Source organism: Hypomesus transpacificus, chromosome 3 (assembly GCF_021917145.1).
Source record: "Hypomesus transpacificus isolate Combined female chromosome 3, fHypTra1, whole genome shotgun sequence".
Taxonomy (NCBI): domain Eukaryota; kingdom Metazoa; phylum Chordata; class Actinopteri; order Osmeriformes; family Osmeridae; genus Hypomesus; species Hypomesus transpacificus.
The window spans coordinates 1,305,049-1,320,782 of NC_061062.1; the positions used below are offsets into that span (position 1 = coordinate 1,305,049).

At 46.3% G+C, this 15,734-nt stretch overlaps 2 protein-coding genes across 6 annotated transcripts; one reads left to right on the forward strand and one right to left on the reverse strand.

Moving 5' to 3' along the window:
• Nucleotides 1–19: 19 nt before the first annotated feature.
• arel1 (apoptosis resistant E3 ubiquitin protein ligase 1) lies at nt 20–13,666 on the reverse strand. 4 transcript variants are annotated; one of them, XM_047047945.1, is made up of 22 exons: nt 13,589–13,666; nt 12,302–12,573; nt 11,896–12,064; nt 10,250–10,470; nt 9,651–9,722; nt 9,137–9,363; nt 8,625–8,862; nt 8,192–8,361; nt 7,791–7,971; nt 6,623–6,864; nt 6,276–6,353; nt 5,835–5,976; nt 5,522–5,643; nt 5,366–5,441; nt 5,163–5,272; nt 4,880–5,059; nt 4,298–4,423; nt 3,939–4,068; nt 3,750–3,808; nt 3,257–3,346; nt 2,915–3,090; nt 20–2,196 (listed from the first exon to the last, which is right to left on the reverse strand). In XM_047047945.1, exons 2-22 carry the CDS (start codon nt 12,447–12,449, stop codon nt 2,094–2,096), a joined length of 3,060 nt encoding a protein of 1,019 aa, XP_046903901.1. In that variant the 5' UTR covers nt 12,450–12,573; nt 13,589–13,666; the 3' UTR covers nt 20–2,093. The 4 variants fall into 4 exon arrangements, with proteins under 4 accessions (XP_046903901.1, XP_046903903.1, XP_046903904.1 ...); XM_047047947.1 differs by lacking the exons at nt 11,896–12,064; nt 12,302–12,573; nt 13,589–13,666 and having other exon boundaries at nt 10,205–10,278; XM_047047948.1 differs by lacking the exons at nt 10,250–10,470; nt 11,896–12,064; nt 12,302–12,573; nt 13,589–13,666 and adding an exon at nt 10,154–10,243.
• On the forward strand, nt 13,658–15,700 carry fcf1 (FCF1 rRNA-processing protein). 2 transcript variants are annotated; one of them, XM_047050074.1, is made up of 8 exons: nt 13,658–13,769; nt 13,986–14,050; nt 14,138–14,209; nt 14,315–14,463; nt 14,558–14,630; nt 14,790–14,877; nt 14,979–15,073; nt 15,352–15,700. In XM_047050074.1, exons 1-8 carry the CDS (start codon nt 13,767–13,769, stop codon nt 15,398–15,400), a joined length of 594 nt encoding a protein of 197 aa, XP_046906030.1. In that variant the 5' UTR covers nt 13,658–13,766; the 3' UTR covers nt 15,401–15,700. The 2 variants fall into 2 exon arrangements, with proteins under 2 accessions (XP_046906030.1, XP_046906031.1); XM_047050075.1 differs by having other exon boundaries at nt 13,723–13,769; nt 14,145–14,209; nt 15,352–15,694.
• The last annotated feature ends 34 nt before the right edge of the window (nt 15,701–15,734 follow it).

A 15,734-nucleotide genomic window follows, 5' to 3' on the forward strand; every position in this document is an offset into this window, starting at 1 on the left:
GTGGTGGAGGTGTGGTGGAGGTGATGGGGAGGTGTGGTGGAGGTGATGGGGAGGTGTGGTGGAGGTGATGGGATGCATAGAGGAGACAGGAGGACCTGAGGTAAACCCTTTCAAGCCTGTGAAGAAACACTGGTAACATCGAACTCATCCATCGGCCCAGCCCTGCATCGCTCTGGTCTCTGCCCACACCTACACCCGACCAGCCAGACCAAGACAGGGATTAAGCCTACAACTAAGAAGAATTCAGTGAAGATCTCTGTTGAAAAATGTTTTAGTCTAGGACTAGGCTTAATCCATGTCTGGGGGACTGAGCCGAAGGTTTCACAGTAACATCACCGTAGTTTAGGGCTGCCTAGTCTTCCCATAGCTATACACCTGTCCAGGTACCATCACAGGCAAAGGGTTTGAATAAGGCAGGTTTTAACAAAAACAAACAAAACAATGATAGCTTGGCTACACAGTATCATAAACAATAATTCATCAATGGCTTGGGTCAACACACAGAGTCAATAAGTTAAAACACAGAAACAAACATGGGGATTTTCTTGGCTTCTTTAAAAACAAAAAGTATTTGAAAATAACCTCGAGAGGCCTTGAAATCTTTATACTTTCAACCAAAACCAATAAACTCTAAAACTCAAACCCAAACAATACGAAACGTATACCTTCCCAAAACAAAAAGACATATTTACACATCAAGTCCCTTCTCTTCAATGATCAAATCAAAAGGCATGAACCTTTGCAGGAAGATGAAAACCTATTTACATGTATGTGCACACAGTGTGTTGAAATAAAAGGGTGATATAAACAAGCATCCATCCCTGATGTCTTAAGGCCACAGTGCAGTGGGATGAGCAGCGTATCCACACCCTGTGTAGGCTTCTCTTCAGATTAAACCTTCCGGAACTTTACGGAAGCATAAAGCGAAAATCTAAACTCTGTACATCTGTTGCGCTAGTGCTATGTTGTCTCTATATAAAACTAAGCAACGCTAGCATCTAGAGTAGGACTAGCCCTAACAAAGCTGTTTGTTTCTTTTTCCCCACCAGTTCATCTTCTTCTGTATGTTTTTTATTGTTGTAGTTTTTTTTTTAGTTTTTTTTACTCGACACAAAAGCAACGTCTTATGTACACAGTGCTTTTAGCATACAGAGGCGCAGCTTCTGGGACCTTCTGGGACCTTCTGGGACCTTCTGGGACCTTCTGGGACCTTCTGGGACCTTCTGGGACCTTCTGGGACTTCCTGTTTGACTTCCTGTCATGCCCTCTGACTGTAATGCACCTGTAATGCACCTGAAAGAGCATCCTGGTTGGTTGGGTTGAGTCTGAGAGGATGTGCCAGGTGTGCTGTAGTGCTGGTGAGGGCAGAGCCTCTCTCCTGCTGGATGAACTGAACAAGCAGCTATAGAGCAGTCTGGATCAGACAGACAGGCCTGATGTAGAGCAGTCTGGATCAGACAGCCAGGCCTGATGTAGAGCAGTCTGGATCAGACAGCCAGGCCTGATGTAGAGCAGTCTGGATCAGTCAGACAGGCCTGATGTAGAGCAGTCTGGATCAGACAGCCAGGCCTGATGTAGAGCAGTCTGGATCAGTCAGACAGGCCTGATGTAGAGCAGTCTGGATCAGTCAGACAAGCCTGATGTAGAGCAGTCTGGATCAGTCAGACAGGCCTGATGTAGAGCAGCCTGGATCAGACAGACAGGCCTGATGTAGAGCAGCCTGGATCAGACAGACAGGCCTGAAGTAGAGCAGTCTGGATCAGACAGACAGGCCTGATGTAGAGCAGTCTGGATCAGACAGACAGGCCTGATGTAGAGCAGCCTGGATCAGTCAGCCAGGCCTGATGTAGAGCAGTCTGGATCAGACAGACAGGCCTGATGTAGAGCAGCCAGGATCAGTCAGACAGGCCTGATGTAGAGCAGTCTGGATCAGAAAGACAGGCCTGATGTAGAGCAGTCTGGATCAGACAGACAGGCCTGATGTAGAGCAGTCTGGATCAGACACAGGCCTGATGTAGAGCAGTCTGGATCAGACAGACAGGCCTGATGTAGAGCAGCCAGGATCAGACACAGGCCTGATGTAGACCAGACACTCAGAGCATGCCGAAGCCCTCGCTGCCCTCACTGATGGCCAGCTTCAGCATCTTGTGCAGCTCTTCGTAGGAGTCGTATGTGGGGAGACAGAGCTGGTTGAAACTAGGGAGGGATGACAAGGACACACAGTGAGAGACGGCTGTTAGCGTGTCCAGCAGCTTAGAGACAGACAGAGATGGGAAGTAACAAAGTACTTTAGTAGATTTTTCTTGTATCAGTACTTTACAATACATTTTTCAGACGTTTTTATTTTCACTCCAAATTTGACACAAATATCTGTTCTTGTAAATTTTAAAAGGTTTAAATTTAGTTTAAGTTTTTTTGAAAATACAAATAAAGAAATTTTTTGTTAATGTGAGTGAAAAATACAAAATATAAAAAATAAAAATAAAATTCGAAAATCACAAAACAGACCAAAAATGTTACTACAGGTTCAAAAGTTATTTTTTTTGAGTCAAATGTTTTGAAATAAAAGTAGCAAAATGCTGAACAATTTCAGCTTATAGTTTTTCGGGGGGGAAAGTTAAAATACAAAACAAAAAGGAAATATGTAGTTGGAAAAAAGGTTCCCATAACAAAAACAGTATATGTCAGAGCCCATACTTATTCACTTTAACTTGAGTGAAAAAGTGTAGTCAGTACTTCAACTCATACCAGAGTCATTTTAAACATGAGTATCTGTACCTCTACTTGAGTGAAGGATGTGTGTACTTTTGCCATCTCTGGAGACAAACAAGCCCATACCACACCAGGCTCAATACATGAGATGAATACAGGAGCAAGATAGAGTGTGTGTGTGTGTGTGTGTGTGAGGGCTCACCAGGTGTGTGCGGTGGGCAGGGTGCTGTGTGTGGGGGCAGCGATGATCTGGAAGGAGGGGCAGAGGGTGTTGAAGCCTCCGGGGGGTAGCTGGGAGGAGCCTGTGGTGAACTGCAGCAGACGGGCCAGTTCCTCCTGGGTGAAACTGGACACCACGGCCCAGAACCACTTCATCACCTGGAACACACACACACAGGTTTGATTTTCTATCCTACTGGGTTCCGACCATTCAAGATTGTGTTCTCTAACCACTAAGCCCAAACCTTATTGTAATTTGAACCCTAACCCCAAAAGCATTGGAAGTGATGTCGGTGTGGACCAGAGCATGTGGTGAGGTTGCTACCTTCTCTCTGAAGTGCCAGGAGCCTCCGACGATCACAGCATGAGTCTTGAAGTCCTGAACGTTGATGTCTCCAGTCCCACACATCAGCAGCTGCACACAGGACGGGTTCAACATCCTCACAAACACCACAACATCCTCACAAACACCACAACATCCTCACAAACACCACAACATCCTCACAAACACCACAACATCCTCACAAACACCACAACATCCTCACAAACACCACATTATCCTCACAAACACCACAACATCCTCACAAACACCACAACATCCTCACAAACACCACAACATCCTCACAAACACCACAACATCCTCACAAACACCACAACATCCTCACAAACACCACAACATCCTCACAAACACCACAACATCCTCACAAACACCACAACATCCTCACAAACACCACATTATCCTCTCACACACCACAACACTTCACTTAGCAACATCTGAGGGCCAGGACTACTCACTCACAAGACAGAATGACACATACCTCCAACTCGTTCTCATCAAATATGGCCAGAAGGTTCTCTGGAACAAGTTCATTCAGACCTGCAGTTGAAACAGCTGTTAGTGTAGTGGCCCAGCTATTCAGAGACTTGACAAGCACACAGCATTCCTATGGAACAGTTTGGGGTTTCTAAACAGCCAGAGTACCTGTTAGACATGTTTGTGTGCTTACCTTTGAGGAAGTGCTCCACCTCCTCCCTCACCTGGCTGGCCAGCCGGTACTGAGACAGCAGGTTCAGGTAGTGCACCTTATTTTCGTTGTTCACAAGAATCTGGGCTCCTCCGGCTATCAGCTCCACCACCTACAGGACAACAGCAGAGGGCATGACTGGCCAAGCACATCTCACACCTCCACATCATGCTAATCCTCGAGCCAAACACCCACACAGAACACACACACACATACAGGACATACACACACGTCTGTGTGTTGGACCAGAGAGGGAGAGGCTGCAGGCTAGTCTCAGTCCTGAGAGTTCACACCATGGTAGCTGGTGTCTGATAGGGTTATGGTAAGGACTATATAATCACCCTCTCCAGCTGTCCTGACTTGCTGTACTTCTCCTCAGCGAACACAAGGTCCATCTCGCTGACGTCGTTGTTTAGGATGAAGCAGACCTTGGTCTTATAGAACTCCTGGTCGTCCGTCTCAAAGTACTGCCATGGAAATGAAAACAAAGGGGAAAGGGACTTCAAATCAACACTTTCTATTGGATCTCAGTCAGTGGAAATCAGAGATGACTCATCCACCTCGAGGGGTAAAGCCTGGGGTCCTTGTGCGGTGTGAACACCACAGCGGTTTGGCTGGTGAGATTTGAAATAAACAGGTCTCATTCCTCTGGCCGTGAGAATGTTCACATGATGACATGAGCCAAGGAACCAGACACAAGGAGAGACCAGGGAGGAACCCCAGACCTTCACCTGGGGTGCAGCAGGCTGGCACGTGTGTGAGAGTGTGTGTCAGTATACATGAGTGTGTGTGAGTGAAAGAGAGAGTGTGTGAGTATGTGACACTGCATGTGAGTATGTGTAAGTGAGAGAGGGTGAGTATGACAGTGTGTAGTTTCAGTGAGTGTGTGTGTGAGAAAGTGTGTGTGTGTGTGTGTCTCATACCTTGTAATTCATCCTGAGGCCGATGATCTGTGCGAGGAAGGAGCGGGTGAAGCGAGCGCGGACCAGCTGCTTGTAGGCTCCGCCCAGCGCCGACTCATACAGACACTTCCCCACCACGCGGCCCGCAAACTCATAAATCTTCATGCGCAGGTTGACGGGGCGCTCTGCGTTGGGGTGGACCTGGGGGGAGGGAGCAGTCTTACCTCACACACCTTCCCTCCTGGAGAGACACGTTAGAGTGACCCCAGCCCACAGAGCCAGAGGGTTACAGAACAAGGATTACCAAGCCCTGGTTGTTGTCGCTGAAGCGTGTGAAAAGCTGGTTGGACGTATCGAACAAGGTCTTGCATATGAGCTCGAACCATTCTCTACGAGGGCCTCCCCAGTCCAACGCTATGGGGGAACACACACACACACACAGTCAGGGCATCGTGAGGCATCTTGTTTCTCTTCTGTGTGTTGCTGCTCACCAAGCACTGGACGTACCCTCCTCATCCTGGAACACCACCTCAAAGTTCTTACTCCAGTCTGACACTGAGAAGTTCCTTGTGGCCTTCAGAGACTGAGGGAGGGAAGGGGAAGAGTAAGAAAAAGCACTGATGAAGATGCACTTGTAAATCAGCCGCTGAGCTAAGCACTCACTGAGTCCAGCATGGTGTGTCTGCTGATCTTCAGGCAGGTCTTGGTGCGAGGCCTCTTGGAGTGGAGGTTTCTCAGCTCTCGCTGGAAGAAGCTCACCTTGTCCTGGAACGTCTCTGAGCCTCCTGCAGACACAGTGACTCCGTCACAGCTGAGCCCAACACACACACACACGAATACACAGCACAGCCCGACACAACAACACACACTCTCAATACACACACACACACAACACAGCCCAACACACTCTCACAACCATGGTCAACACCAGAGCCACAGGAGGACTGTAGTGAGTTGGAAAACAGCTCAGACTCACCGATGTTCTTATGGAGGAAGCGGATGAACGTGGCGGCCATGATGTTTCTGTCTTTGCAGCTGAGCTCCACCGGGGGCTGGATCCCATCGTCCACCACCAGAGTCAGGTACTTGTGAATGGGGTCAGGGCCGTGGTAGGAGAACTAGGGGAGGGGAGAGTTCAGACACACTGGGACCCCACACAACCACCGGACAGACTACACTGCAAACATGCACATTTAAGTGCAAATTTTTTATGAGCTAGCTCATGCTTAAAACAAGTACATTTGGCTGCCAGTGCAGTATGAAAATGTCACTTAAATTGACAAATAATTTCACTAAAATAATGTTTTGTTTACTTAGTCAATTCACTAAGTCAATTGATCAGCCATTTATACTAAAAACAAGTCTAACAAGATTTCAAATCTAAAAACAAGATGAGCACACTTCTGTTCCAGCTCACCTTAGTCCCAGGACACACTCGGAAAGTAAAAAGGCGCCAAGGAATAATTTTCAAGTAGAACTCCTTCACAGAAAGTTGCTGTGTAAACAAAACAATTGACTTGGTTATTAAATCTATCACCATTCACCACAGACTGCTACCTTAAAAAGAAACACTGGACGTAACATTGTCTAGACCAGCGCTCTTCAACCTGATTCAAATAAATGGGTGGTTGTCAAGCTCTGCAGAGGCCTGATATCGAATATTCGGATTACTCTGAAAACATCTGAATCAGGTCTGTATGGGAGCAGAGAAACATCTACAACATGCACCAATCCTCCTGGTTCTTCCCCCCTCTCTTCAGGTACCTTTGGCGATATGTAGCAGTAGACTTTTTTGGGCTTCTTGACCTTCTCCGGCTGCCCCTCCACGGGGGAGTCATGCTCGTCCTCTTCGTCCCCCATGGAGGGCCGTCTCTGGGGGCCCAGCAGCGAGGAGGCGGGCAGCTGCCAGGAGGAGCTGTAGGCCCCGCTGCTGTACAGGTAGGCCTCAAAGTAGATGCTAATCCCTGGAGTGGACACGTTCTTCTCCACACAGTTCTTCTCGTTCTCTGTGGGTGTCGGGGTTCAAACGGGAAGTAAAGTGTTAGACAATAGGCTACTGCTTCAACCAAGCAAAGAGTTCACCGTGGACATAAAGAGATCTGGCACGATTCAGCATGTTTATCTCATTTTTAAACAAATATTTTTTCAACCTTTCAACTTTTTTGGGAAGATAATTTTTAAACTTTCAAAAAAAATTTTTTTTTTTAAATGTTCACACACACAAAACTTTTTGGGGAAAATATTCTTCCAGTTGCCTTATGCCTTGCTTAATGGCTCCATAGTCTTGCTTTGTAGACTGTTACGTTTGTTGTGTGTGATAGCCAGGAAATTAAAAAAGGTGCGCAATGACAAGAAATAATATTGATCATGCCACCAAATACAGATGAAAACTGTAACAAGCCAGGCTGGAAAATGTAAGAAGTAGAAAGTACAGATATTTGTGTAGAACATTTTAAAAGTTGTCAGAAAAATGTCAAGTGAAATAAAGTACTGATACCAGAAAAATTTACCTAAGTACAGTTACAGTTATTAGTTGGCCAAAGACATCAATGATTAAGGCATTAGGAAAGTTCATTTTAATGGTCAAATGTATCTAACTTAACGTTAGCTAGTTGCAGCTTCTTCGGTACTGAAACGTAGCTTCTAACATCCTCTGCGCTGTTTGTCACTGCCTGACTGAGCGGGCACAAATTCGCTGCTTATTTGGTTGTCATGCCTTTGCGAGTGATTGACGTCATTGAAGACCGTTAGTTTGAGTTCCGTGGAATGAACAGCTCCCGCAGTCGTCCTGTTGCAACTTCAGGACATTTCATACAGTTCTAAAGCAGCGGCGGCAGTGATGAATATAGCGGAAACACCGGGGCGCAATTACTGCCATTTCTAGATTAACAAACAAAGGGCAATGACATCTCTAGTCCTGTGACACACTAACCGCTGAGGACGATGATGTCGAACTCTCCGTTGCTAAGCAGCTGGTCCTGGTAGGAGACGCGTGCGCGGTAACAACCCCTCCTCTGCAGGGTGAGCTTCAGCAGCACCTGACACAGCAGCTTGTTGGACGACAGCGTCTGGCTGTAGCAGTCCTCCAGGCTGTCCTCGTCCACCGTGCCCAGCTGGAAACACACACACACACACAGCTCAGTGGTTAGAGCACTGCAGAATGATAGGTTGCAGGTTTGAATACTCCTTTGTATTGCTGCTTTGGATAAAACCATCTGCTATGTAAATGAAGGATACATCTCAGCGTGCCAGTGATATAGCGCTGTAGTCAGCCAGATGGTGTGTGTGGTGCGTGCGTGGGTGTGTTTGTGTGTAGTGGTGTGTTGCTCCTACCGAGTGGATGTGCACGGTGTAGTGGAGCTCATCTGAGAGGGAGGTGGAGGAGCTGGTGGGGTTCCCGTACTCGTCTCTGGGCTCGATCTGCAGCACGTGCTGCTGCCCGCTGGTCAGGAGCAGGGTGGAGAAGTGGTACGCTATCTTGGTCTTGGAAGGGACCACGGTACCTGGAGGACCAGCAGAGAGTCAACGCTGACGGGGGGGAGAAGGAGGAGCCTGATAGGAGGACCAGGGTTGAGGAGAGTCTCAACCCAGTAATTCTGAGGAAGGAGACTGATTGGATGATTGTTTAGCAGACTAAACAACATCAGGGGTGTGTAGGTGTGACTTGAAACAGCTGACAGCCAGAGCCACGTTACCACACAGATGGATTTCCAATAAAAGACAAACTAGTAGATATTTTACAACCGTAGAATCGCTCTCCTCATACCTGGCTGGAAGATCTTGTTGTAAGGGCTGTAGGCCACGTTGAGGCCTCCCAGCTTGATGGCCACCTCGTAGCGGCCGGCCTTGCGGACGGTGAAGGCCACCTTTACCACGTTGGCCTCGGGCTCCTGCAGGACTTCCTGGGTGACGGGGATGTCCAGGGCCAGCTCCACATGGGTGATGTTCACCTTCAGCCCCACCGGCCTGTGGGCGGGGAAGGGCTGGCCGTTCTTGTAGAAGAGCTGGGGGGGGGGCAGGGCATGCAGGGTCAGAAAGGCTTCACAGCAGCGGGGCAGGAAGCAGACAACTGTAAACCAGATGTGCTCTGACTCTTATGACAGTCCCTCATGTTTGGAGACCCATCCAACCCTGCCCCATCCATCCAACCCTGCCCCATCCATCCAACCCTGCCCCATCCATCAAGCTCTGCACCATCCATCCCTGAATTACAGGCAGTGTAAATGCTGCAGGGTGGCTGGTGATGGATGGTGCAGAGACAGGTGTGGTCCGTCTCACCTGAACACGGAAGCTCATGGTCTGGCCAACTTCCTGCGGGTCCTTCCAGTCCCAGGACACCCTGCAGGAGCGGGGGTCCAGGTAGTTTCCCCGGACATAGTCGTAGATGCTTCGGTCTCCACGGCGCCCTGGGTCCTCATTCTGCAGGAAGCTGACCACACGGGCGGCGAGCTCACAGAGGAACTTGATGGTGAAGACGAACGCTATGATGGAAACAGTAATTCCACCTGCCAGAGAGAGAGAGGCAGAGAGCATGCTGGGAACTCCACAGAGACAACACGGCATTCAAGATGACTTACTGGAACTGCCTCTAAGATCTGACGGGTTAGCTACTTGAGAGAAGGAAAACTCAAGAACAGACTAAAGACTACAGACTAAAGATGAGGAAGTATTATTTTTGCAACATGACGCGCAAAGAATCTAAGTCAGCACCCTGAAAGACATGCTGCACTTGGCTGCCAGTACAAGCGGCTGGTGCAGCCCAACAGGAAACCATTCCACTGAGTAAACTCACCAATCACGTAAAACATGAGGTCCCTTATCAGAAAGCACAGCGCCACAGTACAGCCAAATATAAGAGCTCCGGCTGAAACGGATGAAGACAGACACAGTTAACGATCAGATCACAGTCTGTGGTTAAGAACATAAATAACATGTTTCACTTTCAGTTCATTTCAGTGTTGATGTTTTCACTATAACACGGTGCATTTAAAGTAAAATGTTAGCCAATATGCTACCAATGTTGGACTTTGCACCCAGGATGACCCATGTTTTTCTGAACTAGCTAAATGCTACTGGCAGGTCACACAAAGTTTCCGGAACAAATAAAGAACTTATCTTTCTGTCTGGTCAAGTAGCAGGCCACTCAACAGACACTTCAAATGGAAATTTAGCTCACAAAAGCCATTACACAATCTAATATGGAACCACTTATCAGCGTCTACGCTGGAATGTAGCCTGTAAGGAAAATGCTGCGTTCCTTTCAGAGAGAGCCACCAGTGTTGACAGTTTACCTGCCTCCAGTCCTGGTGTTTAACTCTACACACGTAACGGGTCCTTATCTCTCACCGTCTCTTCAAGCAACCAGTAAACCGTCCACTTTCAGGCACTCACCGATCGACCACTTCTCATTCAGACGCCTCTGTGCTAGGCTGTGCACCAGCTGGATCTCGTAGTCCTGGTCACGGCTCCCCCTGGAGGTCTGGAGGACCTTGACGCCGGTGGACAGTTTGATGTAATCTTCGTAGTAATACCCCCACGCAGCCAGCGACAGCTGCAGCTGACTGTCGAACTGGGCTAAATCATCCAGATTCATACAACCCAGCTTCCTCAGTCTGCATTTGGACCACAAAAAAAAAAGATTGTAGCAAAATTATATAATAAAAATTGATCTACTTTAACAAGCCAGTGGTCTCACTGGCACAGAGGAGGTTGGTTTCAACTGAGGTCGATTCACAGTCAAAGACATGTTCACACATAAAAAGGAAACAGTCGTTTCGTATCCTAATCTGCACAGGGATAACCTCTACGAACAGCTTTGAGGTTGTGTAAACAGCAAGCTGGACCGGGAAAAAGAGTGACCCCCTTCTCTTCCATGTGACCCCCTTCTCTTCCATGTGACCCCCTTCTCTTCCATGTGACCCCCTTCTCTTCCATGTGACCCCCTTCTCTTCCATTGAGAGATGGGTGCTTCAGATGACACTATGCCCTGTTTCTCAGACATGGATAAAGCCTAGTCTTCAAGTAAGAGAAACATTTTATGAAGATGAAAATTGAAACTGAGTAAGCCTAGTCCTTGACTAAAACCTATGTCTGGGAAACTGAGCCTAGATGTTCCAGATGCTTCTCTGGGAGGTAAAACGTTTAACAGCTGCAGTGGCTATTAGAACCACTGTCTGACATTAAGATAGTGTTTACACAAGATCAAATGTTGATGTCGATGATTTATAACTATGACTCTTAGTATTTGATTGAATCACTATGCCAATTGCGGTCTCCTATGACCTTCTATGTTTTATGGTCTTTGATGAATGCTAATAATAGGTACTTGGTTTGACAACCTAAATAAACAAAGATGCCCACAGTTCATGCGATGTAGTTACTGTCAACGACATAAACCATAGTGACCTTTTTACATTTTGTTTACCTCCAAACTGAAGCATAAACTTAAAACACGACTCTGCGAGTCAACGCAGGAACACTAGAGCATTCCGCAGGGCCAGCAAAACCCTCACATCTGCAGCTCTGCAGACAGGCTACCATGTGTAACAGCCCTTAAAGAACAGTGATGACTGCAGCAACCCTCGGAAACACTGCAGTCTTCTCAGCTCAATGTCACCAAGCACAGAGAGCGGGGAACAGCGATGCTGCCCTCTGCTGGACTAAGAGCAAACACAGCACAGCAGCATGTCTCCTGCAGACCTAACGGTTACACACCAAGCCTCAGCAAACAGCATTTCAGTGGTTCTCAACCCTGGTCCTCAGAGACCCCTCTGCCCTGAATGTTTCAGATGTTTCATTGCTCCAACACACCTGATTCAAATGAATGGGTCGTTATCAAGCTCAGCAGAAGCCTGGTAACGACCAGGTGTGTTGGAACAGGGGAACATCGAAAAATACGCAAGGGGGTCCTTGGAGGACCGGGGACGAGAAACCACTGCTGAACATGAAGGCCGGGGAAGAGTCAGGCTGATGAGAGTCAGGCTGATGAGAGTCAGGCTGATGAGAGTCAGGCCGGGCGAGAGTCCTGGCCACCTTACGTGTGGTAGTAATGCTCCAGGTTCTGAGAGCAGAGCCACTCCTGGAAGGCAAAGTCTCTGAGCAGGTGGATGTGAGCCTGGGCCAGCTCGCTCCAGCGCCCGGCCTCCTTCACCTCCTCCTCCAGACGGCTTAGCGCTGTCAGGATCAGCTCCTCCAGGGTCTGCACATCTGGGCACACGCACACACACGGCTGTCAGTCACAGCAGCCTGGCTAAATGAGATCACTACACATCTTAAATGTGTAAGTAGATTGTACATTTCTTATTTGGTGTGTTTATAACTGACTGACCCTGGATGTAATTTCACGGGGATTCACTCACTCACAGTTCAATTGTCTCATACTTCACTGTTACTGCACGCATTGATTAGGTAGCTGATCGAATAAATTGCCGTATAGGAACCGACCTTCAAATAAGTGTCTGTATTCTGAGAGGTTGTGCCCTTGAAGCCATCCTTCAATTTGACTCTCTTTTCCTTTCTTCCAGCGCACTTCCCAGAAGAAGATCCACGATGCAGAGCAGAAGAGAAAGGTCAGCAGGAAACGGCGGTCCATCAGACCATCTTCAGGCAAGACTATGATTCCGTCGCTTTCCCAGAAAACGCCGCTCTTCACTAAAGGACTCGATCGGTTTCAAGGTGCCAACTCCAGAAGTCTCGAATACTGTTCGCTTAATTGTCTACACATGAACAGACAATAATATTTAATTAAAAATGCGGTTTTCACTGTACTCTTTAACTTAACAGAATGTCAAGCTACCGTCAAGCAAAAAAAACCTAAAACGAACACTGGAGGCGTGTTGGGTGACGGGACAGCACGTACAGTATCGTTCCCAAATAATTAAATATGCATGAACGACCTGGTCAAAAGTTCCCATTACACTGAAGGCCTACACTATCTAACTTTCTTGTCAACGTTATCTATGCAATATGCAATTATGAAAAGCCAGGCCCATTACAAACGTAATTCATTTTCAATTAAAAAAAATACTGACGTTGAGGCATACATAGCACCACAGTAAACAAGGTTAGCTAGCTACTACCTAGCGAACGCTGGCACTTATTAAAATGAGACACTAGATTAGCTACCTAGCTTGAGCCTATTTGCCATCTAAATTACATAGCACAAACAATGATATAGCAAGCCAACTGATAGATATTTGCATTTACCAAAGTGTTGGGTTGTAACATGTCTCTCTAGATAGCTACGCACGCTAGTAAATAGCACTCCCTTTCAAGCAAGCTACATCAGCAAAAATATAGTCAGTAGCAATATAGTTTCATTTCAAAATTCTAGCACAGAAAACAAAGTACTGTAGCCTTCCGTTTAGTTAGATAAGCTCGGTGTCGGGCTAAACAAGAGAATCTTGAAAGGAGAATCTGGAAATGACCTTAATATAACACCAACAAAATGTAACACCATGAATTCAGCTGCATTGTGTGACTTGTCTAGACTAGAGACTAGAGTAACTAGGTTAGATAGATAGCTACTACTAGCTACTGAGCTATCTACCTCAGCGAGATGACAATGTCAGGGCATAACACATGATGGTTTAGCAGGACACATACTGTTGGTACAGTGATAAAGCGTGCAAGAAACTTATCAACACAATAGCACCACTTTAGCAAGATATCCACACGCCTTCTGACAATACAATTTAGCTAAATGTCTCTTAACGAGAATAATATCCTTACCTCAGCTTCTTAGCTTCATGATAGCACCCATAGCAACCGGAACTTGTCTTTTTTCCACAACCGGAAAATGGTGCAGACGGCTGGCGTTGATGACGAATGATTCGTGTTGCAAGAGCTGTCGCACGAGGACTGCAGCGAGCCACATAAACAGCTGAAAACTAGTTTTGGATCTTAAAACATGGTAAATCGCAACTTGATTAATATTTCAGAAAATAGAATAGTTGAAATCTTTGTACCTGAAGGATGTTTGGGTAGTCGCGCTTGTCTTTGTTGTTTTGTTATGTTGTTTAGCTAGAACTAGCTAGCTAGGCTAAATTGCATGGTGGAAGGTACACTACTTAGCCTAGCTAGATTATTTAGTTAACAACTTGAAATGTGTCTTCTTCGTTTGATATAGGGGAAACAGAAGACTAAGAAGTTTGCTTCTATGAAGAGAATGATCAGTTTAAAAGACCATAGAATGTGAGTATGTGGTAAATGATACGTAGTATCTATTTACTAAATTAGATGTGATGTCTCAATGTAATGTGTAAATTATGTTTTTCTAAGAAAACAGAAGGATCGTGCCAAACCAAAGGAAATGGTAAAAAAAGATCCATCAGCAATCAAGGAAAAAGAAGTGTAAGAGTTATAAAATGGCCGGATACATGAAATTAAACCCCAGACAATTGATTTGTTGCTGTCTTTTCTATTCACATTTTAATTTTTAATTTCGTATCTCCACAGGCTAAAATATCCTTCATGCCTGTTCTTCCAGTATAACACACAGCTCGGGCCCCCATATCACATCCTGGTCGATACTAATTTCATAAACTTCTCCATCAAGGCCAAACTGGACATAGTGCAGTCTATGATGGACTGCCTGTATGCAAAATGTGAGTAAACATCATGGATGCATCACTGTTACTGTAAGCAACAAGTCATGTTGGAGCCCTAATGACTGCATCTATCCTGTTATCTGTTGCGCAGGTATCCCCTGTATTACAGACTGTGTCATGGCTGAGATAGAGAAACTTGGGATGAAATATCGAGTTGCTCTGAGGTAGAACTACCCCTTTTAAATACATACACAAAAATCATTGTGTTACTTGTTCTTGTATGTGTAGTATTGCTAATCGTTACCATGGTTATCCTTCCCCTAGTGCAACTGCAATGTTAATACACTGCAATAACCTTATTCATCCATGTTTCACGTTTGTAGAATAGCGAAAGATACTCGTTTCGAGCGACTTCCCTGCACACATAAAGGAACATACGCTGACGACTGCCTGGTCCAAAGAGTAACACAGGTGATACACCTCTACAACAGCTGCACAAAATACACACAGCACTGAGTTGTCGTGTTTCTCTGGAGAGAACCTCTTAACTAATTTGTATTTTTCCATCACAGCACAAGTGCTACATTTTGGCCACCGTAGACAGAGACCTGAAGAGGAGGATCCGGAAGATTCCAGGTGTACCGATCATGTACATCTCAAACCACAGGTCAGAAAATGCTTGGTGGACTCACACTCTAGGTGTGTGTTAACAGTTGGAATCGCGCTGCCACTCAGTTTGCTTTCCCCCTCATTGGTACTCAAACTCGAGCCCTCTGACCCGCAAGCGCGACTACTAACCAGTTGTGCCAGCAGAAAACTAGCTTGTCTCTGGCGCGGGTGGATTGTATTTATACTTGAGGACAGAGTTTAATCTATTCACATTGGCTCCATAACGTGTGTTGAAAGTGTCCTGAAGTACGTGTTTGTCTTGTTGTTGCTGTACAGGTACAACATCGAAAGGATGCCAGATGACTATGGCGCTCCGAGATTCTAACGTTGATGGGTGATGGAGTGAGAAATGGACTCGGAGGTCCAGTTGTAATATAACTTGAGCCATAGGTTTTATTGGTTCAAACTTGGTTCTTGGACTTTTGAGTAATACTTTTGCTGTAATATTGAGTTTTTTTGTCATGAGGGGTGTTGGTGGAGGTGGAGGGAGGGCGGTGGAGGACGTTGCATTCATGAAGAGAACTGCTGGTTCATCTGTTTTACCAGTTTATGATTATGTATTGCAGTGCAAATACATTCCACCTTTCAATGTGTGAAAATGAATAAATAAGCCTGGATTGATGCATTTAAAGTCTCCTGTTTATGGTGTGGCTATGATT